Consider the following 26,292-nt stretch of genomic DNA (forward strand, 5'->3'; position numbering starts at 1 on the left):
GGACGATTTCGAAAGAAATTGTCGACCAGAATGATCATTCGGCCCGTTGAACTGCCTGATGAGTTTACGGAGGCGCAATGAGCTAATACACCTCGTTCTATTGTGCCAGCAAGATTTGCAGAAATTGCTCTGTTTTTTATTGTCGAGAAAATAGCTCGCAATTGAGTGGATATTTTTAGGATTCTGAGGCCATTCGCGGAGAGATTTCTCGATTTATTAGAATTCTTGTTTATTTTTCTTCAAAAAATACAATTAGAGAGAAAATTGATTAATACTGAAATTTAGCGATGTTATTTCGACTTAATATGATTATTGATGACAGTAATTGATCATTTTTAGCAGAGACATTGAAATCTTTTATTTTACTCAGTATATACTTTTTAAAAAAACACTGATCAATATTTTCGAGTAAAGAATATATTTTTCTTTATTCAAAATATATTGTAGAAATACTTCCCATATTTCGTTTGACAACTCAACGTTTATATCTCATTAAATCCATAAAGATATCTTCGCGTCCTGAATTCATTTGCCTCGGAAAAGCGATGTGACCGTAAGATTATTAAATCCTTTCGCGATGTTTTCACTGAGCGTGCAATACAATCTTTATCCCCTGCAATACAATCTTTATCCCCAATTTCTATTTGAATAATTTCGAGAAACTTGAATGCTCTGATCGACAACATTTTGTAGCGATTATGAGAAATCCAGAAATGACGAGGAAAAAAATTTTGACCTCGTTGTGAAATGGATGATGGAACTTTCGTGTCAATTTACTATTAAATTTTTGAAGCTGCCCTTGCTACAATTTGCAACTTAAAATGCTGTAAAATATTAGAAGAAAAAAAAAGAGAAAGAGAGAGAGAGAGAGAGAATGTGTGGAACTATGTTGCATACAGATATTTCAGCAAGGGAGAGGCGACATGAAGGGTAGTTCGGTTGGTTTGGCTAGCTACTAGAATGCAAGGGGTTGCTATGGCGATGGGACAGCAGAAGGTGGGGTGAAGGGAACTTGGAAGGGTTTGTCTGTCTGCAGCCCTTCTAAAGGGGATGACGTCCTTCGTTCTGTCTATAGTTTCTGTTAGTATCATCATTCGTCAGATGTAACGCGACTTTAAATGTCCATAAGCAATGTCCTTCTTACATCTGTTTTATCCCACATTTGGCCTCCAATAAAAATATTATATATAAATACAAATTGACATGTCACAATTGACCATTAATTGACATAACAATGCTCTTGCTCTTGTAATTGCATTGCAATATTTATAAGGTGAATTACTGAATGTCTTTATTTTTTCCAAAAATTGTGGCCAAAAATTTTTGCAATTTATTCATGATAAAAGAATCCTCGAATTTATTACATAATAAAAGAAACTAAATAACCTGCGCTTTGTAATGTTCTAGTTATTTCAGATTAATGTAATTATTAATAAGAATTGAAAATATCTTTAAAAGATGTTTTTTTTTACAAATGAACATCTAAAACAGACGGATTTTCCATTATCCTTTTATAGTTCAGTTAATTCTCTAAATAATACAAAAGATAATAATTCACGCCCCAGGTATCTCGTACCACCCACTTATACTTGTCCACCACCGCAACACATGTAGCACTTTGTTCATTATTCACACCCACAAAGATCTTCGTCTTGCTCGCTCGTGAAAGGAGCTTAGTTTTTTTTAACTGTTAGAAAAGGCAAAAAATAATTACGGTGTTGAACATTACGTGAAAGCAACATAAATGCAATTTGCAACAATCTTAAAGATCAAAAATACGATTGTAGGATAAATAATAAGTTATTAAAAAAACTTAAAAAGGAAAAGTATTTTATAGAAATAGAATTAAAAAGTATCATGTTTCTTTTTGAATTTATACTACTTTATAAATTTCTTAATAATTTCTTATTTATAAGATTTTTTATAAGATTATTTATCTATCTATTTTTTTTTATTCTATATACAAAGTATTTTGATATAAAATATTTTGATAAAAGTTAAAGAGGCAAATTTTCGGAAACGTCTTGTAAATTCATGTTATAAGTTCATGTTTTTGTTAATTCATCTTGCAACAGTTATTAGAATACATAAGTTTACCATTGACTTGAATAATTTATGCGATTTTTTGTGTTATATTTTCTCTCTCTCTCTCTCTCTCTCTTTCTTTTTCTTTCTCTGTCTTTCTCGTCTTTCTCGCACAGTCTATCGTCATTTCATTACGGATGACAAAAGGCGTTCTTTTTTTTTTCAGAGTCGACGAACATCGCGGCTACATATCGGGGTCACATCGATGGACACGCCGCGTGAACGAGCCGCGATTTTACGCCAACGCGACGCGAGTGAACATTATATTTTTAGCCCGCTTTTGCACCGCCGACTGATACCTGCTACTTTTTTATCAGCATTCAATAGCGCTTCTTCTCTCCCTTTTTCTCTCTCTTTCTCTCTCTCTCTCTTTCTCTGCCTCCTCGGAGCGGCAATCAGAGAGGTTCGTCACGCTCCATTATCCGCTCCGGAGCGACGCCCGACGCTGATTTTACACGTTTACAGCCTCTCTTCAGGGCTACGCGCACCTGGATAGAGGGATAACGAGAACGCCGTCGCACGGTCGATTAATTATAGAAAAATTGTGAACAAATAAGGTAAATGTAAGTAGGACATATGGGACATTATTGATTGCCTCGCTCCGATAAGTGAACAACTCTTTCGAATATTTCGATATTCATAGTGAACGTCATCAAAAATTTGCGACTGTGATTTACTGTACAATTTCGAAGGATGTTGAGTCTCGCGAGTCTTTGTTTATTTTTTTCGAGGCAACACTTGTTAGAAACAAAATCCCCTTTCTCTCACGTCATTAGCATGAAATCTTGGCACTTAAAAAATTTAAAGAATAATTTAGTTTAACAGTATAGTTTATTATAAATGTATTTATTGTTGAAAAAACGCATATATTTTTTTTCTTTTGGAAAGATGTGGACCTGATATGTTTAATCGACCGTATCCCGTCTGATCGTATATAGATTCTACTACTGCGTGCAATACGCAACTTTGATTCAGAGAAAATGCTTTCTCAAAATCTAATTTCGAATTAATTAATAAAACAGGGAAATTTTCCTTCTTGAATTTATTTTTAGATATTTAACCGATATGAAAAAGATGCAATAACAATTAATCAGACACTTGCAAACACAAATCAGAATTTGTAACTTGACGTAAAAAATAAATCACGAATCATATCCAGAATCCTGTTGACTCTTGAATGAGAAATGACTCGACATTAATGGGACGCGTACAACCTAAAATTGTCTAGCCATAATTCAGGAATAGAACATCATCGAGGATCCATTCGGGTCAGGTGACTTGGGAAATCCCTTAAAGCCGAGAGATCTCGGCGGTTCCTTCTTCTCCCGCTGGAATCCATATCCCCAACTTCGAGATGAACCTCTCTAATTTTTCATCCCTCCCTGCCTCCGATGTGTTTCAAGTTAATGCAATTTTATATGCACTCCTTCACATGTATAATTTTGTCTTTTATTTTTAATGGAATTTAATACATAGCACAGCCGAGAGAGGTATGTGCTCGCGATCGAATTAATGAAATGAAATGCAAATTAAATCTAAATGATATGCAAATTTACTCACCAACGAAAATATACGGACGTGAGTTTGTACTTGCATTTTTTTGATTAATGTTGCACGGGATACCGAGGGAAACTTGCTTTTTATCGGTCATTAAACATCCACGATATTGTAGGTGTCTGTGAGGGTGAAAAAATTCCCTTAAGTATATTAAAATGTTTTTCAGAGAATATGACATATGGCGAATCGGAGAATCATAGCTTAACAAGAATTCCATTTTTCGACATGAGCGAAAATAATATCCTCCTCATCATCAGGCATATTTTAAATCCAAGAACAAATCGATATACTCTCACAATATCCCTTGCATGTCCAAAGATTTATCTTTTAATAAATACTCTTCCAACTCCGCCATCTTCCTCTTTAGCGGTCAGGAATGGACCTTCATAATGAATCCTCGTTATTGATCGCTACTAAATTGAGAGAAAGACATACACACGTCGCTACAGGCAAGCCTCAACCTATTTAATTCCTGCATAACTCAATCTGATTATCACGTACAGAGGCTTATTAATTAAAAGTAATAGTAATTTAATAATTAAAGATAAAATCTTCTTGTTTTCTTCATGTTTTTTATTTATTACACGGTATCACTAGTATTCTTTTTTTTTGTTACGCATAATTATGTTAACTACAATATTATAATAATTTAAAATTATTATAATAATGATAATTTAATTATTATAATTTAAATAATTTAAAATGATAATAATTAAAAAATATTATAACAAAATTTTATTTATAAATTAAAATATTATTTTTTACTTAAAAGTGTTATCTTTACCCGGTCATTAGGTCAATTTTAAACGATGCAATTGAGTTTATTCAAAATAGTGAGTTTCGAGATGCTTGAATAAATCAAAATTTCAGAATCCAACTTTTTAATCCTTATTTTGGACAAAGAATTATGCATATATCTTCTGAGAATAATAAATTGCGCTTTAAAAATATAACGTAATAAATCAGTGAATTAAAGTTGCGTTTAATGGTTTGGATTTTATACACATGTATATTCTTTTTTCAATTAAAAAATTTTATTATTAATTATAATAATAATTTTTATTATTTATTTTATCGATTAATTAATTTTGCAAAATTCTTCTTGATTTAGAGAATTTTTATATATATTTATATACATGAAAAATTTTAAATCCAAGAAGAGAATAAATTAAGAATTTTCGTACATCGATACTGATTCTTTGCTATTGTGAAGAAATCCAAGGAATTTATTTCCGATTCATCCCCACGCGAAAGCAATGGAAATCGTGACCTTCCCCAATAGTCTCGCGCATTCACGAGCGCGATGCACAATGCGACATTATTATTATGCGTTTCCACGCCGCATACGGTGGTAAAATCGCTTGTACATCCGACTTGTGCTTTCACGAGTGGTGTCCTGTCAGGCCTCGGAGCCACACGTGCGCATTTCCACCTGCCCGCGTCGCCACCCCTATTCATCGCCCTTCGAGGCTGCAACTACGCTGACCTTGTTCCAGCTTCCAAGAAAAGCAGGTTACGTGAAATTTTTATCCCCTCCCGGAAAGCATGGCCTGATTACAGGTCTATACCTCTAAAATATCCATTAATCGGTCGTTACTTTATTTAAGATTTCTCTCCGATGAAATTTATATTAATTATATTTTATATATATTCTTTATTTGAAAATGAAAGATCTTAGCAAGGTACATCTCCCAAGTTCCATATGTAATATAGAAGAAAATTGTGCAACCTGTAAAGAATTATTGTTTATCTTAAAATGCATCTGAGAAAGAAACTTGCATATATGCGATATCTCGACGAAACACATACAAACTCTCTCGCGTGTATAAATTCTGATATACTGTTTATAAATAGTTTATCGAGGACAGAGATTTTATATATTGGCATTTTTATATATATTTTATACAAAAATAGCTAACGTGACCTCAAAGAGCTGTTTTAAATCAAAATATTTCTGTTTTTATAATTTTTCAATTATCTTACTCATTTAATTATGGCACAAATTCAGAGAAACTTATAATGCTCGGGAAATAAAAGTAATGAGTCATAATTATTAACATTGCTCATTACAGGGAATTTATTGCATTTTATTGGATTTCATGCGGCTTTGTTGCGGCATTATTTTCCACTTTTCAATATTCGTGACACAGTTTTTTTCGTTCATATATATATAATAATGCAATTTTTGCATAATATGTTTTCGTTAAAAACTACATAAACTTCATACAAATTATTTATTTTTATACTGTAATGAATTTAAGAATTGAAATATATCAACGTTCTTAAAAATAGTCGATAATTTATATCTAAGATTTTTATTTTTATTATCAATAGAAAATATTGATATGAAATATGACAAACGTTTTGGTTTCTTTTTAATGTCGAACATAAACAAATAATTAAACAGAACAAAAATTAATTATGATAAGACTGTAGATTCTAGATAAAAATAGACAGACACATACAATTACTTACAAAGGTTGCTATTATAAGCAGGTATAGTTCAAACATTTATCTTTTGATTGAAAACAAAGATTGAGGAATCGAATGTTATTTCTCTAATATTTACGTACTGCTTTCTACAAAATGGAAAATTTCGCTTTTTAAATCGTTGAAAGTAAAAAAGGTCATAATTGTAGTTTATTCAATTTTGTTTCATGGACATATATTTTTAAAACATCTCGAGAAAATGCGATAAAAGAAAAATCGCTTTTTTAAGTCGAAAAAACTTTTCTTTTAAAAGCAACAATTCAAGTAACACTTAAAGTATACAAGACAATAATTTATATATGTGGAGATACAGAAACTTTTTATGTTTATGTAAGAGAAAGCTAGATATCATTACTTTTAAGAAAGGTTATTTAGATATCCTTATTTTTAAAAAGGATCACTTAAATTTCATTAAAAATAATATACGTATCATGTCTAAATATCTAGCTTTATCTTACATAAAGATAAAAGTAATGATATCTAAATGACTTTATTCTAAAACGCATCTTCATTTAAATTTCACTTTTCCATTTATTTTGTAGAAAAATATATTCCCTTCTATATTTTTAAATACATCCTTTCGAGATTTTCAATTTTTCGGGTTTAAAAAAGAAAATAAATTCTTTTATTTCATTTTCTTGAAGCTTAATTTTTTAAAAGTGTGTTACTAAAATATTTCCATGAAATATAAAGAATTTAAGACGTTTTACTTCATCAAAAATCTTTATCACACAGATAGAAATAACGCTCTCGACAATTCTTTTTCTCGGAAAAATTAAATATTTGAACTACATGTGACCATAAATCAATCTTTGTAAGCATTTTTATGCTTCCAAACTGTGTTTCGAAGACAGAATATTTTCGAATAATTGCAGAGAGGTTCTCTATGCTCTATGCAGTATCATTTGAGTGCCAAAAGATGGAAAGAAAACATATGTTAGTTGGAAAAAGATTTTACAGCAACAGATTTACTGCTCAGAATGATATTCAATATATATCATATATTACACGTGCATACAAATAAAACTATAGAGAAATTCTAGAAATGAAAAAGATGAATATTTTGCTCCTTTCTTAACAATTAATCATTTTGCCAAGTAAAAATTTATTACAGGCGTTTGTTAAGAGCAAACGTACAAACAATAACTAAAATTTTAACGTTGCTCCTAAACATTTACATTATAAAACGAATAAAATAGTTAGAAACTTGGCTATTTATATTTTCAATGAGTAGTATCGATGTATCAAAGTAATGTCTATAAAATGAGAATCGCACAGACAAAAGCATATGCTAATGTAAGAAATATCGAGCGCTTCGAGAAAAGACGACGAACGTTTAACGTTGAAAAAAGACATAATAACCCATAGCAGCTATTCAACAAAAAATATTTCAAAAAGTAAAGTTTGCAAATGGCTTTATGACCATAGTAAATTAACAGTAAGAATTAAAATATTTAAAAACAACAAAAGAAAAATATTAAAATAAAAATAATATAAAAATTAATATAAAATATTTAATTTGGCTTATAATCTTAATGTATCAAACGTGTTTCTCAAAAAATCCTTTTCCAGAGTTTTTCGATTTATAAGACTTCGCTTTTTCATAATCATTTCATAAAAATGTGAAAAATTGAAATTTTAACTTTGTAATATTTCTATTGATTTCCATGATATATTTTTTGCTACAGTTTGAGATTGACAATTATATTTACATAAATTAAAAATTTATTTCTTTTAGTAAGATTTTTTGTTTCAAAATTATTTAAACTTGAGAAGAAAATTTTTTTAGACAACATGTATGTGTTTTTACTTAAAGAAAAATAGCAATATTTTTATTCTAAAAATTTATACTACACTTGTTAAATCAACAAATATGTAGATATGAAAAATGTAAAGGTATCAAGTGGCGCAATAATATTTTATAAAGAAGATTTTTAGAAATAGAAATCGCTGCCCCTCCCAAGAAAAAACTTAAAAAATGTCTGATAATGACATATGCATAAATATATATCGCATACTTGGCAATTTGGCTCGAGATTTTTCTAACGATTTAAAAAAAAGAAAGTTTCATGATGAAAATGCAATTCCATCGCATTTCGCACACTCGTTCGTCGCCTCGAAATTCTCCAGGCTGTTTTACCATTTTATCCACGCGATTTTGCAGAAAGGATATTCATTTCGTTTTGTACACGAACTTGAGAGCGAGTTTCAATATTTACTTGCCCGCCGCGTTTATTTACGTCGGCGCGCGTCCCACTTTCATTCATTTTCCCGCGTCCTGCGGAAAATCTCGACCTACGTTCACGACTCGTCGGTGAAGCCCCTCCTGGAAAATCTCTCCGGCGGAGGCGACTAGCGGTCGGTTCAGTCTCGACCTGTCCTCCCGGGGGTTCTCCAGGGAGGGTTACGACGGAGAGAGAAGTTTGGGCGTATACACAGTGGTACACACGCGAAAATCACCCTTCCTTCTCACCCTTCGCGACACAGCCTCGTCCACCACCCTCTCTTATTCTCCGTGTCCCTCCGTCCTTCTCGTTCCCTTTCCGTCTCCGACGCCCTTTTCGTCTCACCTCCGCGATGCGCTCCCACTCGATCGCCCTTAGCGCACCCTTCCACGCTCCTTCTCGCACCCATCCCGTCTCTTTCTCTCTCTCTTTCTCCTTCGTGGACGCTACTCGTCCGTTTCCACCCCCGACCATCGACGTTCCGCGTTTATCGAACCATTGCGCGCGCACGGATAACAGTAACGGGGCGTGCTACGTCTTGGTTGGCCGTAGACGTAGGTGGTGGACGCACGGCCGACCGACGACGACGAGAACGACGGCGGCGACGTCGACGTCGTCGAGGACGAGCGCAGCAGATTGTCAGCGAAACTCGCCGCGCGACCAAGAAGAAGAAAAGTTCTGTCTTCAGTGCCATCAGTCGTTCTCGCTACGTTCTCGAGAAAGCGCGCGCGTTGTGCCACAACATTCGCAGAGTCCGTCGTGTAGAGTCTACATCCACATCACTCGAGGGGATCCTACTTGAGTGCAACTCCGGAGGTGACCTCGAAGATCGCAGCGATACGCGAAATCGAGAGCGAGCACGAAAAAGAAGAGAGAAACGGAGAGATAGGCAAGGAGGAGCTGGATATCGATACGATTTTGGATTCTGGTGTCGAGTCTCCAGAGAGTACCTCTGTACCTCTACACCTCCGCGCTGGTCCAATTGCGTGACCGAAAGAGTGCGGAAAGAGTGCATCGAGAGTGTTCAGAGAGAGAGAGAGAGAGAGAGAGAGAGGGAGAGAAAAAGGAAGTGCAACTCGGGAGGGTGTCGCGAATAGGCACAACACGCGGAGGGTCAAGAATCAGGGTATGAAATAGGGTGACTCGGTGCGTCGCTCCAGTGTTTTCGTTCACCTGGCTCATCCACCCTCCGAGAGGCGGAGGGCGGTAAAGCATCGATCGCTCGCCATTTTGCGCGACGGCCGACATCTTTTGCGCGCATCGACGACATCTTGCCGCGTGACATCTTGAGCGATACGAAAGGTACAGCGGCTGCGGACTTATTACGTCAAGAGACAGGATATTTCTGTGCCCCTTTCACAAGTACGTCTGGTTGTACGTTCATCGATTGCCGTCAACGACCATCATTATTACTTGTAACGCTCTCCCGTCGCGGAGAGGGTGCGTTATCGCGAAATCTCGCATAGTTCGGAGGCAGGAAGAGACGAGGTTTGGCGAAGAAAGGGGAAATAAATCCGTGCCTGACATCGCGGGAGGAAGGAAAAGTAGTGTCCTTCAAGTCGAAGGTAGAAATCAGCAGGCTGGGAGGTCGGTTGAGCGAGGTGGTGGGTCCCGTCGTGGAGGAGGCCATCGAGCCAGGGGATGCGACCCCGCTGACGGGACCCTCGAGGGAGTCCTCGGTTCCTCGAGCACCCCCGCCACCGCCGCAGCGTGTCACCACACCGAGTCCGCCGAGACCGCCGCCCACTACGTCTCAGCATCATCAGAATCCGTGTCACCCGGCCCACAATCCGGGACACCAAAATCCCGGACATCGTAACCCGGGCCACTCGCCCAATCCGGGCAATCCCGGCCACAATCCTGGTAACAACCCCGGTCACCAGACCCACAATCCGGACAATCCCGGACACAATCCGGGCAATCCCGGACACAATCCGGGCAATCCGGGCAATCCCGGTCACAACCCAGGCAATCCCGGCCACAATCCGGGCAATCCCGGACACAATCCGGGCAATCCTGGTCACAACCCAGACAATCCCGGCCACAATCCGGGCAATCCCACCCACAATCCGGGCAATCCCGGCCACAATCCGGGCAATCCCGGCCACAATCCGGGCAATCCCGGTCACAATCCGGGCAACCCGGGTCACAATCCCGGTAATCCAGGCCACAATCCTCAACAGAATCCTACTGGCCAACCGACACAGAATCCCAGCCAACCGACCAGTCCGGGACGAGAGGCCCAGAATCCTCAACCGGGTCAGAACGTGAGTCGCCAGCCGCAACAGAGCAGAGATCAGGCCGCGCAGCCGACAAGTCAACAGCCGCAGCAAGCGCAACAGCAGCCACCGCATCTGGAGCACCGTAGCAGCAGTATGGGGACCGTATTGTCGTTCAGTCCGCGGGACCGTCGCGGGTCCGTTTACCCGCCGGCGGGTCATCCCGCCGACTTTACGCTGAACAACTTCAATTACGAGCAGCTCAACAACGCGAAGAATCGCGAGAACAAGAGCAGCGTTGCTACGGTGGCGCCGGCGCCGCCCACGAATCATCCGCCGACCAACAACAACTCGTTGCAAAACAACAATATTAATCTCAACAACAACGATAACGCAAGGATCATCTCGGAAAAGAATGCATTGGAGAAGAATCTCAAGAAGCATTCGCTATTCATAAACGCCTTGTCGTGGAAACGGTTCAGCACGACCAACAATAACAAGAAGAAGCTCGACAACAAGAACAAGAACATCTCCTTCAGGCAGCCGCTCGATAACATACCTATCGTTGATAAGAATAAAAATATACAGACGCCACAGGTGAGTACTTTTGTGGATGCAACAAACTCTTTCTATTCTGATATCTCTTTTATGAATTGGCATATTTAATAAGTGTGCTACGCGTCAAAAAAAATAAATAGAATAAATAGAATAAATAAATAGAAACAAATTTTTTATAATGATCTTCATATTTTGATATTTTGCAAATTGAAATATATAAGTAAGAATTAGATCAAAAATATCTAATATTTATAAATATCTAATTTATAAAATTAGATATTTATTTAATTAGATATTTATTTAATTAGATATTTATTAAATTATATTTATAAGTACAAGGAAATATTTTAATGTTGTTTTTTTTTCGCGAAAGAATATTTGATATATTTGTCAATAATTTAATCTCTCAATTACACTCATTTATTTATGCATAATTAAAAATTGGAATACTCCAAAAAATTGCAGAGATTATCAAGAGGTTTCGATTGCATTAAAATCTTTTAAATAATGATTTATTTATTAAAATTTTTATACATAATAATAATGGTAATGTCATGTAATAAAAAGAAAAGCGTAAGCGTTACAAGATATTGGGGGGGGAAGGGCTTTTGTTAGAAATAAATGTACAATTAGAATCGTAAATTTCTTTGTTGTGTCTAGAGAAATATTGAGAGAGATTTATAGCGAGGGCAATAAAATATACAACAACGTACTTTGACCTCAGACACGATCGAAAGTGCATCGATCGTTTCGATGTTTTCTCTCGCGTGGCACGTTACAGTTTTTCTCCTTACAAAGTTTCACCCTCTCGCTAACAGTTTCTGGTTCTAGAAACAAGGGTGCTTCCAAGCATTAAATATGATAGTTAACGTATATTCAATATTCAGTCAGTTTTTAGCTCTTTGTAACATTTAATAAGGAACGGCTATAAAATATACATAATAAATTCTCTATTAAAATACCTTGTTATTTATGTATTCCATTAAAAGTTGCACGAATGTATTGAAAAATTATCACATTACATACACGTGAAATATGTACAGTGTGTGCGTGTTTAATATTAATATTATAAAAATTATTAATATATTGTTAACATATTAAATTGCATGTATGATTCACTTATCGAAATTTGATGTGCGATATCAAAACCGAAACAAATTTACATCAATTTTAACAAATCCGCCATCCACAAATTTACAAGGCACATATTAAACGTAAAATAAAATTGAAAACCTTACCTTAAAAATAATTGTTTCATTGATGTATAAAATTAAGAGAACTGTTTATTAAGAGATAATTTTCGTTTTGGTTCAACTAGACAAAACCACCGGCGTCAAACAACAATCATACCACGCACAATCCGACGTGTGAGAAACTGGTGCAGAAACCCCTGCCCCCCGGGCCAAGGAAAACCGTCATCCAAGCCTCCACCTCGGAATTGCTCAAGTGCCTCGGCGTCTTCCTGCACAAGAAATGCACCCGTTTAAGAGACTTCCAAGCCGGCGATGCTGTCATGTGGCTTAGGACCGTTGACAGAAATCTCCTGCTTCAAGGCTGGCAGGTGAGTCATAATTCGCCATTTAATACATTTTTATTATTTAATCATCTAATTTGACAGACCAAGAGTTTGTACCAAAAAGAGAATTATTATTTATATGAGATCATCTTTGATATGTTTATTTAATGGATCAAACGTTTCATTTGTGAATAACTTTTTATATTAAAAATATTATATTAAGAACCAGTTGATATAGTAATCTTATATTTCTTCTTTCTATAAAAAAAAAAAACTTCCGTTCGACAGCACATATTTTCATTTACCAGCTAGTTAGCTGTTCCGCGAATATATTCGTCACTAATACAATTATCACGAGCTCCAGTTTGACGTCATTGATAATTAAGATGCACCGACAGCATGAGGAGCAATTGATTCTTGTTGATTGCACTGATATTGAAATATAATCATCGAACGCGAGTAAAAATCTTGAGAATGACATTAATAAAGATTTGTATTTCGATTGAAAAGAAAAGAATCGAGTAAAGATTGAAATTTACCGTGATTTTCAAAACTGTCATTCAAAGTATCACGAACACATACATCTCTGACGTTAAACTCCAAAAATGACAGCTTTGAATTCAAAATGCATGTTACTCCAACCCTTTCATTGAGAATAATGGCATGCAAATCACGGATATTCTGAAAGGCAACCGCGATCCAATTAAAAAATACGAATATTTGTCTCCGATGCGTTAAAAGGTTTCGTTTCCCTTAAGAGACTATCATTACGAACGGGATGATGAGATCCGCACGTGTCACGAAGGAAAGGGCTTCTTCCACTGAATACACGCGGATAGTATCCCGCGGGAATACGCAGTAGCGCATAATAAGAGTCACTTAGGGCATGTTAGTCGCAATATGTCACGGGGGGAATTAGGCTATAACTTTTCACGAACTTCCATCTGGATGAACTGTCTGTGGTTGACATGCATCAGAGGAGAAGGTATTGAATTTCAATATTGCATTGTGATTGAGTTTTTCTGTATAAAGTTAAAAGCGCGTGTAAAAATTTTTATTATTTTATTATTATAATATTTTATTATTATTTTTATTATTTTATTATTTTATTATTTTTCCTCGACACATCACTGAGTACAAGATATCTTCCTCCCTAAAAGGAAACTTTTACAAAGGAAGTTTCTCTCGAAATTATTTTTCTTTTCTCCTAAAAAGGTATAGTCCTAAAAAGGTATAGTCGCGATTTCTTCTCAAAGATAAAGAAATTATGTGGATACATGTCAAAATTCCTCTGTTCGAGATTTCTTATTTTTTCTTATTTTTCGTCCTTCAATCTTAATTTTACTTGATAAGTTCCATAGCTTCCAATAAAATGGTATTTTTCCTTGAAAAAACGATAAATTATTAATTATGTAGATACATGTCAAAATTTCTCTGTTCGAGATTTCTTATTGTTTTCTTATTTTTCGTCCTTCAATCTTAGTCTTACTTGGCAAGTTTCATAGCTTCCAATAAAATGGTGTTTTTTTCGTAAAAAAACGAATCAATCGAACGAAGTCCATTCGCGGTCTCAGTCGGTGCCAGTTCTTGATTCGATTATGAATTTAACGTTTATGCTAATGAGACTATCGTGCGCACGATTACACGACCTATGCAAATTGCACGGTCCCTAAGACTCGCCTTCTCTCCGCGTAGAAGCTATCGATCAAACTAAAAATATTTCACTCCGATAGTCAACTGACGTAGATGGCCGCCGACTTAAAAATACTATCAAACTATTAATAATACAATGCAAAAATCTACGTTGTTTATCTACTTTGTGTCTGCGTCTTTATGCACGATACATATTCATTTTTGTCATAAAAGCTCAATTATTTCTGACGAATGTCGTAAATGAAAAATGTAAACGTTTCTTTTTACTTCAAAAAATATATACATAAACATCAATTTTTATTATGTTATTTTTTGAGTTACAATTGAGAGACTTGGTCATTAGAAAAAGAGCATGTGTTTTAAAAATAAAGTCTTCTCAAAATTATAATACAAGAGAATTTCTGTTTGTCAAATGCTATTTTCTCTTTCAAGAAAATGTAAAAGACGCAGTTTAAAATTAAAATTTTCTTCCGCGTATATTATTTTTCACGGAGAAGATTATTTATCTTTTTTTTTTAAATTGAATAATTAAAAAAAAATTATTTAATTTAATCTTTTTAACAAAATCGCGTAAAAGAATTGATTTTTGTGCTACATTAATCGCGATTGAGTCACGCGAAATGATAAATTAAATATGTAAAAAGGCACGTTACGTTACAATGAAAATGTGCAAATGCCTAAAACAAGCGTTGCACGAGAGGATTAATTATCTGCCGAGCATATCGGCGGCATTCTTTCACCCACTTTATGACGAAAGCCTATTGACCAACGTGTATCGTGCAACCTTCAACGAGCTGCGATGCTCGTGAAGCCTGATGGGAAATAGCGTGAAACGCTCTTGTAATAATTCCAGACCACTGCGACAATTTCCCTGATTCCCGTGGGTGGACTTTCCTCGTCACACGAGTGACGTTCAGACGCCAATCGTTGCAAACAATCGCTCCTTGTTGACGTCGATTGACGTTTACGTTCGAGTCAGATAAGCTTTTGGAGGAAGAATTTTCGAGCCACTTGAAGTGTTTATTTGATTTGATTTAGAAACTCGTCGGAATCTAAATTTTGCACTGAGATAATTTTGTCATCCAATATAAAAACTGACGTGTTTATTATTTTTTTTTCATCACTCTTCTTTTCTTTCTTAAAATATTTTAAGGATGATTAACTTCCGTCTGTGTCTCTCTGTAATAATTGAAATAAAAATCCCAGCAAACACCAAGTAACATTTATATAACTGTTATTTAGTGTTTGCTGAGGTAACTTCATTATAATTTTCTTTCGCAAAATTAATTATTCCATTTTAGAATATGTGAAATGCAAACATTATTTCACAAATCTATAATACAGGCTTGTTCTAGTTATTTCCGAGAATTTATGGCGCATTTTATCATTCACGACAATTTGCGACGTATTATTGCGACACTCGCGTGTTTCAACCCACTTTGCAGGGAGGCGTTGAAGACGTCCATAATAAAGTGCCTTTGCGTAGACACACTCCCTAGTAACAACCCTGCGCCCACCGACATCGATTTCTCATGTCAATAAATCCACGTGCGAAATCGCTGGAAAAGCGAGCGAGAGAGATAACGGGATGCTCTTGCATCCAATATCTAAAAGAGCCCACGTTATCATGGTATGGTCCACTAACATGCAGCATCATTCAATCGAGGTTGCTTTTCTTACCATTCGTCCGGTTCTTTCCGATATTCTTTTTTTTTTTTAATGAAACATTTTTTTTCGCAGCAAAAAGATTGAAAATTTAATAAAATAAAAAAAAAAGGAAATATAATAATATAAGAAAAAAGAAAGATAATAAAAAAATTATTCCTCATAATCATTTTGATAAGTCGAATATATAATATTTTTATAATATTCGTTTATATAAATAATAAAAAAATATTGAAAAATGTATATATAATTTTTCGTTAAATATTAAGTACATTAAAATATTAATTTTTTATTTAACCAAGTATGATACCAGAAACGTCGACTCTTTTTCGCGGAATATTTTCGAATTTTTACTCGCGCTATGTTAATACTATGCATATTGATAACCGATGAAATATAAATTGGATAGCAAGCCATAAATGAAACGTTGCGCAAGTAATGGAGGATTAATAATACGATTAATTATTACTTAATGATATTTACGAAACGGTTTTAGCATTTCCAATTACCTTCCCTAAGGACAGTTTTTCTAGATCTACAACTAAATTATTTAAACGCATTAAATCAATAAAAATAAAAAAGGGGAAGCCATTAGAAATTATACCCTGACAAATTAGAAAATGAGGCAAATGAAGAAAAAGCGTATTCAAATAACTACTTTTCGAGTTTGCCTGAATATATTTACACGTTATATTTTTGCGACGAAACATAAAAGCGCGTAATTAGAAAAATATTTAAATAAGAAAAATATTTAAAGAAATGTAAATCTGAGAATATATTCCAAAAATTAATTTTAATTATTAAGCTTAATTTTAATTATTAAGAGAAAAAAAATTAGATTCAAAAATCTCCTGTAAAAATAACTGACAGAATAATGATTTGAATTATGATTTTATTTCATCTTCTCAGAATACCGAACAAGTAACACTGTATATATAAATTCACCAAGTATGTGTAAAAGTCGATAACCACTAGACATTTCCATGAATACAATACAACTGTGCAGAGAGCTATAGATAAAGCTATATGTTATTGCTACTTATACGTAACCAACATGGTAGCTATTCGTGCGTGTATTGGCTCTCCTTCGTCGAGTGCATTGTGTAGATAAATATATATGTGTATATATATATATATATATATATATACACATATATATTTATCTACACAATGCATTCGACGAAGGAGAATAATAATAACGAGGATCTAAAGAAGAAGTTCATCCTTAATTTTAAAAAAATTATTTATTACTTAATCTTCTTTTACGATTTATATTTTAACTGATAAAGATGTCAGTTTTACAAATTAATGCCATCTGTGTTAATAAGATAAAAATGAGTACAATATTAAAGATATATATATATATATATATATATATATATATATATATATATGTGTACACAGATATACATACGAGAGGATGGTTTTGCTGTCGATGCATCCCTTATAAAGCACGTTGATTTTCAGCCTCAAATCCCTCATCTACACTTCACCCTTTTGACTCTACTCCAGTTCCGACCCTAAAATAAGTCTTCAGTCTTGATCCTACTCGGGACGTTGACCCATGTTTAAATAGGCATCTCTCTCTTACAATAAAAATTTATATTAACGAAGCATAGAATATATTATTCCATTTTTTTTGCGATACATGACATATATTTTATTTTTGATAGAAATTATATTTTATTTTTGATAGAAATTATATTTTATTTTTGATAGAAATATTTTCATATTTCTTTGATATTGTACCCATTTTTATCTTATTAACACAGATGCATGGCATTAATTAGTAAAACTGACATCTTTATCAGTTAAAATATAAGTCGTAAAAGAAGATTAAGTAATAAATATTTTTTTTTTAATTAAGGATGAACTTCTTCTTTAGATCCTCGCTATTATTATTATTAATAGAAAATTATGTATAAATTTTGTGCTACATTATTAATATTGAGAATTTGCATCCGCAAAATAAATATTACTGCTGGATGGTAGAAAGGCTAAAGTTGCATCAATTTTATCTTACGCTGTGGTAAATCCAACGAGGATTCGATTGACAAGACAAGTGAGAAAGGTGTGCAGCAATGCGCATTAAGGGAGAAAACCGCACAAGGGACGAAGGGTCGTGTGCAGCGCAAACGTTGCGCAGAAGCAGCAGACGGCAACGTCGCAAGAACACCCCATAGGGACATTGCGGAAAAATGCGAGGGTTTGTAAGAGGGACGTTCACCCTTCGATCTTAATTATGACAGGGAGACGCTTTCTCTTCTCCAGAAAGATATTCTCTAGCTCCTGGATTTTTTTCGCTCTAAATAAGAAAGATATTCTCTAGCTCCAAGATTTTTTTCGCTCTAAATCTATGATCACGCACAGAAAAAAAATAAGTGTCAAATCAAAACTTATATACTTAAACTATAACGCGTTCATTGTTTCGTATATACGTAACAATTTATAATCTTCTTAGAAGAATATAATAATTTTAAATTTCAACAATATTATAGTCTTATTTTAATATTGTAATTGTTACCTCAAGAATATATAATTATTTAATTTTGCTTTAAGAAAATTATGATCTTTGATTTAAAAATGTTATTTTCTATCTAGCATTGTTTCTTTTCTATTCAAGAAAATTAAATCTTAAATCATAAGAATATATTTTTCTTGATTGAACTATATAAAATGGCTTCATTCAAGTAAACAATTATTCAAGCAATTATATTTTTCTTTAATTAACGCAATATAATCTCATTTCAAAATTTCCATGTTAAAACTAAAATATATTTTCAAAACAAAAATGTCCTTTTTTTCTGTGCGCATGAAGAAGTATATACGACTGATCCCTCGAGAGGTGTCTTTTTAAATTAGTTCGAAAAGTAAAAAAAAAAAGATTCTTAATAGTTAGGAATTTGGAATCAATAAAAAATTCAATCAAAATTGAACATAATTTTGATTTTAAAAAATTCTTGTATTTTAAGAAAATAATATAGTTAGCAATCTTATAAAACTTCTATTAAAATTTTAAATCATGAAATGAAAAAATAAACCTTTTACCAATTTTTCTTCAATTTGACAGCGCTGACTGATTGACAAGATTAATGACATAATTCAATACTAATGATCTGCGACAAGCTTGACGTAAATGGAAAAAACAATAATTGAAAATTCTAATGACCCGACATATATTTTTTTTTTCAAGTATCATAAATTCACCCACCGCTTAATCCGACATATATTTATAGAAGGATAAGATAGTGGAGGATGAGATAGAGAAAGATAAAATGAGGAGAAGAAGATAGAAATGAATATGATAAATAATGTGGATTATGTAGAAAAATCCCATATATACTGTATGATAAAAATATTTAAAATAATAAAAGGTATCAAACTCGAAATATAAAATTAACAAATTATTAAAAATATTTAAATGTCGTGAAAGTGCGATAGTATATTCTACCTTTTGCATAAATATTTATCATGAAATATTTACCATAAAGCTTACGTTAAAACAAATCTAGTCGCTCGCGTTTCGGGATATCCTGCACGTGCTTAAATCTAATTTCTCAAGTATAACGCGCGCAGAGTTAATCCCGGGTGCATTTTCTGAAAACCGCGCGTGTATGGCATGCACGTGTAAAAGACAAATTCGTGACCGTGTATGAGAAGGGGAGATAAATGTCGCTTACAATTAGTACTCGCTGTGATAAAATCAAATCCGTTTCTATGAAAGCACAGAAATCAACACTAACTATTTTTATGATACATACGCGCATGTAATTAAATCATTTTATGACATTTTGATAACTCTCTTTTGACATTATCTCGTAATTAAGTTGAAAGAACTTTTCTGAAGAAATAGAAACGATCAATTATATAATAATTATATAACAATTATATAACAATCAATTTCGCTATCTTTATATGATTTACATATTCCAAGTATTTTAAGTATTTTTTTAATATTATCGTCAAGAGTAACCTTGTTTATGATTTAAGTCTATCTGATATTCATAATCATATTTATTTGATTCAATTCCTTATCACAATGTAATAACCGGACAAAATTTTTTTATTAGAACTAGAAGAAGAATCTTATAATGAATATAGATGATAAAAATATGTGATTTTAAATTTGATCCTAAGTAAATACCGAGATTATGAATATAAATATGGTTTTATGTCTGATCCTAAACATCATTGACATCAGTGACACATCCTATCAATATCCGACAGATCATGGATGATTTTAGATCCAATAATCTGAAAATAGAATTACATAGATTTGTTGCGAATGCTCTGAATAATAATTCCTTTAAATTTACAGTAATTAATCCCAGAATTTTTCTTGACATCAGTCTTAATTAAATAACTTCGTGACTTCGTAACTTTCCTTAAAAGCGAGTAATTACTAATTTGAAATATTTATGAAGACGTAGCTATCTCACAATATTAATTTTATAATTATCATATATATGTATTATTCTTAAAATATTTAATATTAAAAAAAATTAATTCTTATTTAAAATATACATTTTATTTAAAAATATAAAATATATATATCTATGTTTTTTCCGACCTATAAATAATTGTTAAGATATTTGAAAAGAGAAATAATTAAAAAGAAAATTTATTTAAAATTCTGTACTCTCTCTCTCTCTCTCTCTCTCTCTCTCTCTCTCTCTCTCTCTCTCTCTCTCTCTCTCTCTCTATCTCTCTCTCTCTATCTCTCACACAAACACACACACATAAATGAAATATATTTATTCTTTATATCATTGCAATATCGTCTAATATTGTTAGTTCCATCGGAATGTCAACAAAGCATACTTTAAATAGCTGTGGACGAGTCTATTCGCCGATCGGTTTCGTCTGAACGTTAAACAAGATCAAATCAGACCGCAATGTTAAAAATCCAGTTAAAAAGAGACCATACAAATACGATTGAAAATTCCATTCTTGTCACGTTTTTCTCGCACGACACGTGTATCATCCATCACATGGCATTTAATCTTAATTAATCAGCTCCGGAGATGATCGAGAAATAATCGCCCAATATTTAAATGTACATCTTTGCGAAATGTACATTTGACCAACTTGATCTCAATACGCTTCTGCATTTCATAGAATTCCCTAAAAGGGAATATTTATCGATTTGCAACAGATTTTCTCTCTCTCTCTCTCTCTCTCTCTCGGATCTATCTCATTAATTTGCATAAATTAATTACGTGGTGGCAGCTCAAGAACGCATGATTCACGTGGGTCCTCCTCACAAAGCTTCTCATCAGGGACATCTTCCTGAAACAGCTAAACGTCAGATTGTAATTGCGGCTGTGAGGGCGTTTCACTCCGAATGCGCCACTAATTGGTCCAAATTGGCACACTCTCGCCATCGTAGAATCGTTATCCGCGCAGTCTGGGAAATTTAATTAAAAGATTTAGGTCCATACACAAGCGAGAGCTCTTGTTCCACAAGCGAGTAGGGCAGACCGCTCGCTCCTGGGCGAATATCGATCGACTCAGAGATTGTATATATATCGACACCATTCCCTCTTCCAATTTTCGGTTGCACCGTGCCCTCTCGAGCGCCATGATACCTGATCGTTGACCGAAGCACGTGGAGCACCTTGATGAATCGCGCAAATCATGCGATGGCAAAAGTCTTGTACTAAGGGTTTCATGAAATAATAATGACAGAGGACTATAGAAAGATCGCGCTCTATATTTCTTTTCGCTTTAAGATTCCTTGATCAACTTTGTGTTGATATTTTTATAGCAAAAAAAGAACGGATTGAAATATTGGAATCTAAAAATAAAATTCAATATATGTAATTTTGATTGAATTAACTTTCATTAATTTAATCCGATTTGATTAATCGAATTGCCTGCAACAAAATTTTTCATTATATGATATATAATACGCGTCGTTTTTAATATAATATAATCTTAATATAATATAATATAATATAATATAATATAATATAATCTTTCTTTTCTTACAAGTCAAGTAACAATGAAAATAAATAATTGCATTAAGAAAATTTGTATTAAGAAAATTATATTAACAAAATGATTTGTAGATATTTTGTGATGGATCGAAAAAGCCAAGTGTGAGGAAAATGAGAGACTTTAGAACAAATTATTTATTTATTTATTATCTATTTATTTATTATTTATTTATTATTTATTTTTTTATAAAATGCAAGTATTTTATTTATTATTTATTTATTATTTATTTTTTTTATAAAACGCAAGTATTTTATATGTGTGACCTGATATAATTTTGCGTTTATTATGTTCGCTCACGCGATACCTTAAGTCTATAGACGAGGTTTTACTTTGTTAGGTTGTAGACATAAAAACATATCTCTGTCGACAGACGTTATCTATGAATAATTTTTCTCGGTAATGTCACGCGATTCTGATTATTGCAACGTACTCTATTCGCTCAGTACCATCGAATCTAGTATCCACCATTTTAACTCCGAAGAAATCTGGAAGCACGGTCTTTCTAGAATATCCTCCCTACAAATTTTCAACAGCTTCTACGCAGAATGGTAGACTTCAAAAGAATTTCCAGTAAACATTAAATAATAGTTAATAAGTGTTAGTTATAATTTTCCTCTCAACAATATAACTGTGATATGTTATGCAACAGTTATATAACATGTAACAGTTGTATTGTTGGATGGGAAATTACAATTAACAATTATATGAACGTTACTTGGTGTTTGCTGGGTTACTACTCTCGATTAATCACGACTAGTCGATGCAATAATAATAAATCATACGGAAGCTTATCGAACGAAGTAGATCCAAGTATTTCGTGATTTAAATTTAAAATTATTCCAATTTACATTATTTATCTCACACTTTCTCTTCAAGTCATCTAAATCTACTTCTTCAGGAATAATTCAGATTACAAGTTTAAAAAACTCGACAAAATGACCAACTCTGGAGACTCGATAAAATGCGATGCGATGAAGCTTCGCAGTAGTTGGATTGCACTCGCAATTTCTGGAGTCCCTGTGAGAAAATCTCGTTGAAGAGGCAGCGTTTCATCCCTTTTTCTTTCCGCTGCATTGTGCAACGTATGCTGCTCCGATTATTTCTGCGCGAGGAGGGTATCATCATCATCATTATCATCATCATCGTCGTCGTCGTCGTCGTTGTTGGCAATGTCGACGGCCCTGTCGGCTCGTACGACACGATGAAAGAGATAGAAAGAGAGTCCGGGGATGTGCATTCTGGCGTGTGAGCAAATCGCAAGCGTGAGTGCGCGCGACGTAATGTGCATTAAGCGACCCGGCTAACGAGGAACGGCCAGCGCATGCAGGGCAACAAAAAAAAATCAGGGTTGTGCCGATCGTGTCGCGAGGAGCGCGGGGGTGCGCGAACCCCGTATCGGGGGCATCGATCCTCCCGGGTCACCAGCGTGCGGCCTCGCCTGGTGCACCCACATGTCTCTCGCGAACTCTTCTACTCCGTTCCTTACATCGAGGATATCATCCTTGTGTGTGTCCTTTTTTTCTCTTTTTCTCTCTTTCTCTCTCTCTCTCTCTCTCTCTTTCTTCCTCCCTCGCAAACGGAGTATTCGTTATTTCCGGATGAATGCGCGATTAACTCGTCGTGATATTTCTCACGATTATCTCTGTGCTTACGGAGCGAGTATTGTTTACTTGTACTAGGTGTAACGCTATAGTTGGGTGCACTTTGCGCGTTACATTTGAAAATTAGGTCGAATCGATGCTTCTGCGCTTTCAGGCTAATACATTAGTATCGGGATCATTTATGATACGCGATACAATTTGCCTGGTAATTGAAATAGGCAGGCTATTTATTACTTGAACTGTAAAATTGTTAATGTGGATTAAACCAATTGAAATGGAAAACTTGTGATACTAAACAATTGAATCGTAAGAACTTGTTAACATGGATTAAACTATAGATTGATTTAATCCTTTGTATATAATATGATTATTGTTTCAAAAGTCATCGCCCTTGTCGAGATTTAATGAATTTTTAAATTCATTGGACTTTATAAAATATATGATAAAACCAGAGATAATAAAATAATCTTCTTTTATACAATATTTGCACATTTTCTTGATAAAAGATGTGTATTCTTTTCCCTCAAATGGACTTATTTACTTAACAAGGCATGTGATAAATTTTTCAATAAACTTTTCTTAATGTACAGGAGCGATATTAGAAAGAACAGTGTTTATTTACGCATTCGCGAAATATAAATGATGTATAAAAATTTGTAAAATTGCTGTGCGCAATTTATAAAAATTAATATTGCAATTGTGTGGTACTATAGACGTATCTAATTGCACACTTTTTTATATATTTCATGGCTAATGGAGATCTTATCAAGTATAAATAGACTCCTATTTATACGACATATTCTCCTTATATGTGTATCCGCACTAATTAACATCTGTGTGACTATAATTGTATTCAAAGCGCTTGCGTCCAATATGCCTACATATATCTATATTGACATACATGTGCCTATTATGACGTTATACTTTAAGATAGACGTATATAATAGATAATATGCAATTAGTAACAAGAACAGAATTAAAAATGTAAATTTATACATGTCAATGGTAATAATAATTAGAAATAAAAATGATATGAATTTTTTTCGATATGTATCTCTCTCTGAAATGATCAATTTCAATATAATAAATTTTAACATACAAAATATTTGAAAGTACCTTTCTATTTTCATAACTACAAATTGTTATAAATTTTATATTGTTAATATTTTCATAAAAAGAAAAATATTTATAGATATAAATCATATTTTCTTATTGTTATATTTATGAAGATGCAACGAAGATGCATAATTATTTCGATGATTAAACGATACAATTAAAAAAAAATATATAAATCACATACATACATAATGTAAAATAAAATACGACGATAATTACTTCGAAGATCAGACGATATAATTAAAAAAGATATATAAATCACATACATACACAACATATATAATGTAAAATAAAATAAACAAAAATAAATTAAAAATAATTAAATGAGAAATAAATTAATATAAAATTATAGACCACAGCATAATGCGTTTTAGCTAATCTATTATTAATTGGATAACTCCTACACCATCTCGGATAAAAGTTAGCAATAGATGTATGTTTTAATTGCACTCTTATCTTTTTTTGTTTGGCAGGATGTGCCCTTTATAAACCCTGCCAATGTAGTGTTCGTGTACATGTTGGTGAAAGAGCTCGTCGACGGAGACGAGGCATCCGAGAAAGAACTCCAGGCGACGGTGCTGACATGTCTTTATCTGAGCTACAGTTATATGGGCAACGAGATCAGTTATCCGCTGAAACCGTTCCTCGTTGAAGACAGCAAGGATAAATTCTGGGACCGATGTCTCTTGATCGTCAACCGACTTAGCTCCGAAATGTTGCGAATCAACAGCGAGCCCGGATTCTTCACTGAAATCTTCAGCGAACTGAAGGTACGTTCGACTACTAAATTTTTATTCATAAAATCAAGATACTCTTCATTTATACATCAAGTGTCGAAATAAATCTCGTCGATGATTTAAGGATCACATATATTTCTTATTATTCAATTTATTAATTTATTGTAACGCATATATATATATATATATATATATATATATATATATATATATAACATAAGAAAATCTTTATTTGAAAAAATTATTCAACTTCATTAAAAATTATTAATTTGTAAATCATTTATAGCTTAAAGTAATTAAAATAAATATTTTTGTTTTATATTTCCTTCAATTCATTTCATTTTGAATTAGTAGTATAAATGAATCACTGAAATTACAAATTAGTAACCTAATTAAATAACTAATAAATTATTAAATAGCCAATTTTTAAAATAAAGGTTTTTTTCGCAAAAATTAAATAAATAAATATATTTATTTATTTCTTTGTTGTATTTAATATGCAAAATATGTATTTATAATATATATTTATAAATTCAAAATCTACTTTTCAAGCAATAAAATAAGAGCTCATTCATTCAACCCTAATTTGTGAATTCGAACAGGCCTGCGGTTCCAGCGAACGTGGAAGTCTGACTGGCAGCGGCCTCGAACGGAGCCTCGTCGTCTCCGGAGTCGCGGTACCCACCAAGGCAGCTTGACGGAGCTACACACACCTGCTGGTGCGCATCGCCAGGCACGGCTGCGACGTCACGACGCTCTGACGATGGCCGTCGCGACGACGTGGAGCCGCTCTCGCAGCTTGACCCCACGGCATCGACCTCGACTTCGACCCCGACGTTGCCCCGCCAGCAGCAGCAGCAGCCGCGTACT

The 26,292-nt window shown here is 33.8% G+C and overlaps 2 protein-coding genes across 2 annotated transcripts; both read left to right on the top strand.

Moving 5' to 3' along the window:
- The first annotated feature begins 923 nt into the window (after nucleotides 1–923).
- LOC105252170 (sporozoite surface protein 2-like) lies at nucleotides 924–10,725 on the top strand. Its single transcript, XM_011259443.2, has 3 exons — nucleotides 924–938; nucleotides 9,824–10,616; nucleotides 10,667–10,725. The coding sequence occupies exons 1-3, from the start codon at nucleotides 924–926 to the stop codon at nucleotides 10,723–10,725; spliced, it is 867 nt and encodes a 288-aa protein (XP_011257745.2).
- LOC105252154 (cyclin-dependent kinase 5 activator 1) lies at nucleotides 8,937–26,177 on the top strand. Its single transcript, XM_011259425.3, has 4 exons — nucleotides 8,937–11,173; nucleotides 12,453–12,695; nucleotides 25,159–25,455; nucleotides 26,025–26,177. The coding sequence occupies exons 1-4, from the start codon at nucleotides 10,733–10,735 to the stop codon at nucleotides 26,118–26,120; spliced, it is 1,077 nt and encodes a 358-aa protein (XP_011257727.1). The 5' UTR covers nucleotides 8,937–10,732; the 3' UTR covers nucleotides 26,121–26,177.
- Nucleotides 26,178–26,292: the final 115 nt, after the last annotated feature.

This window comes from Camponotus floridanus, unplaced genomic scaffold (assembly GCF_003227725.1).
Source record: "Camponotus floridanus strain SB8 unplaced genomic scaffold, Cflo_v7.5 scaffold64, whole genome shotgun sequence".
In the NCBI taxonomy this organism is placed as follows: Eukaryota; Metazoa; Arthropoda; class Insecta; order Hymenoptera; family Formicidae; genus Camponotus; species Camponotus floridanus.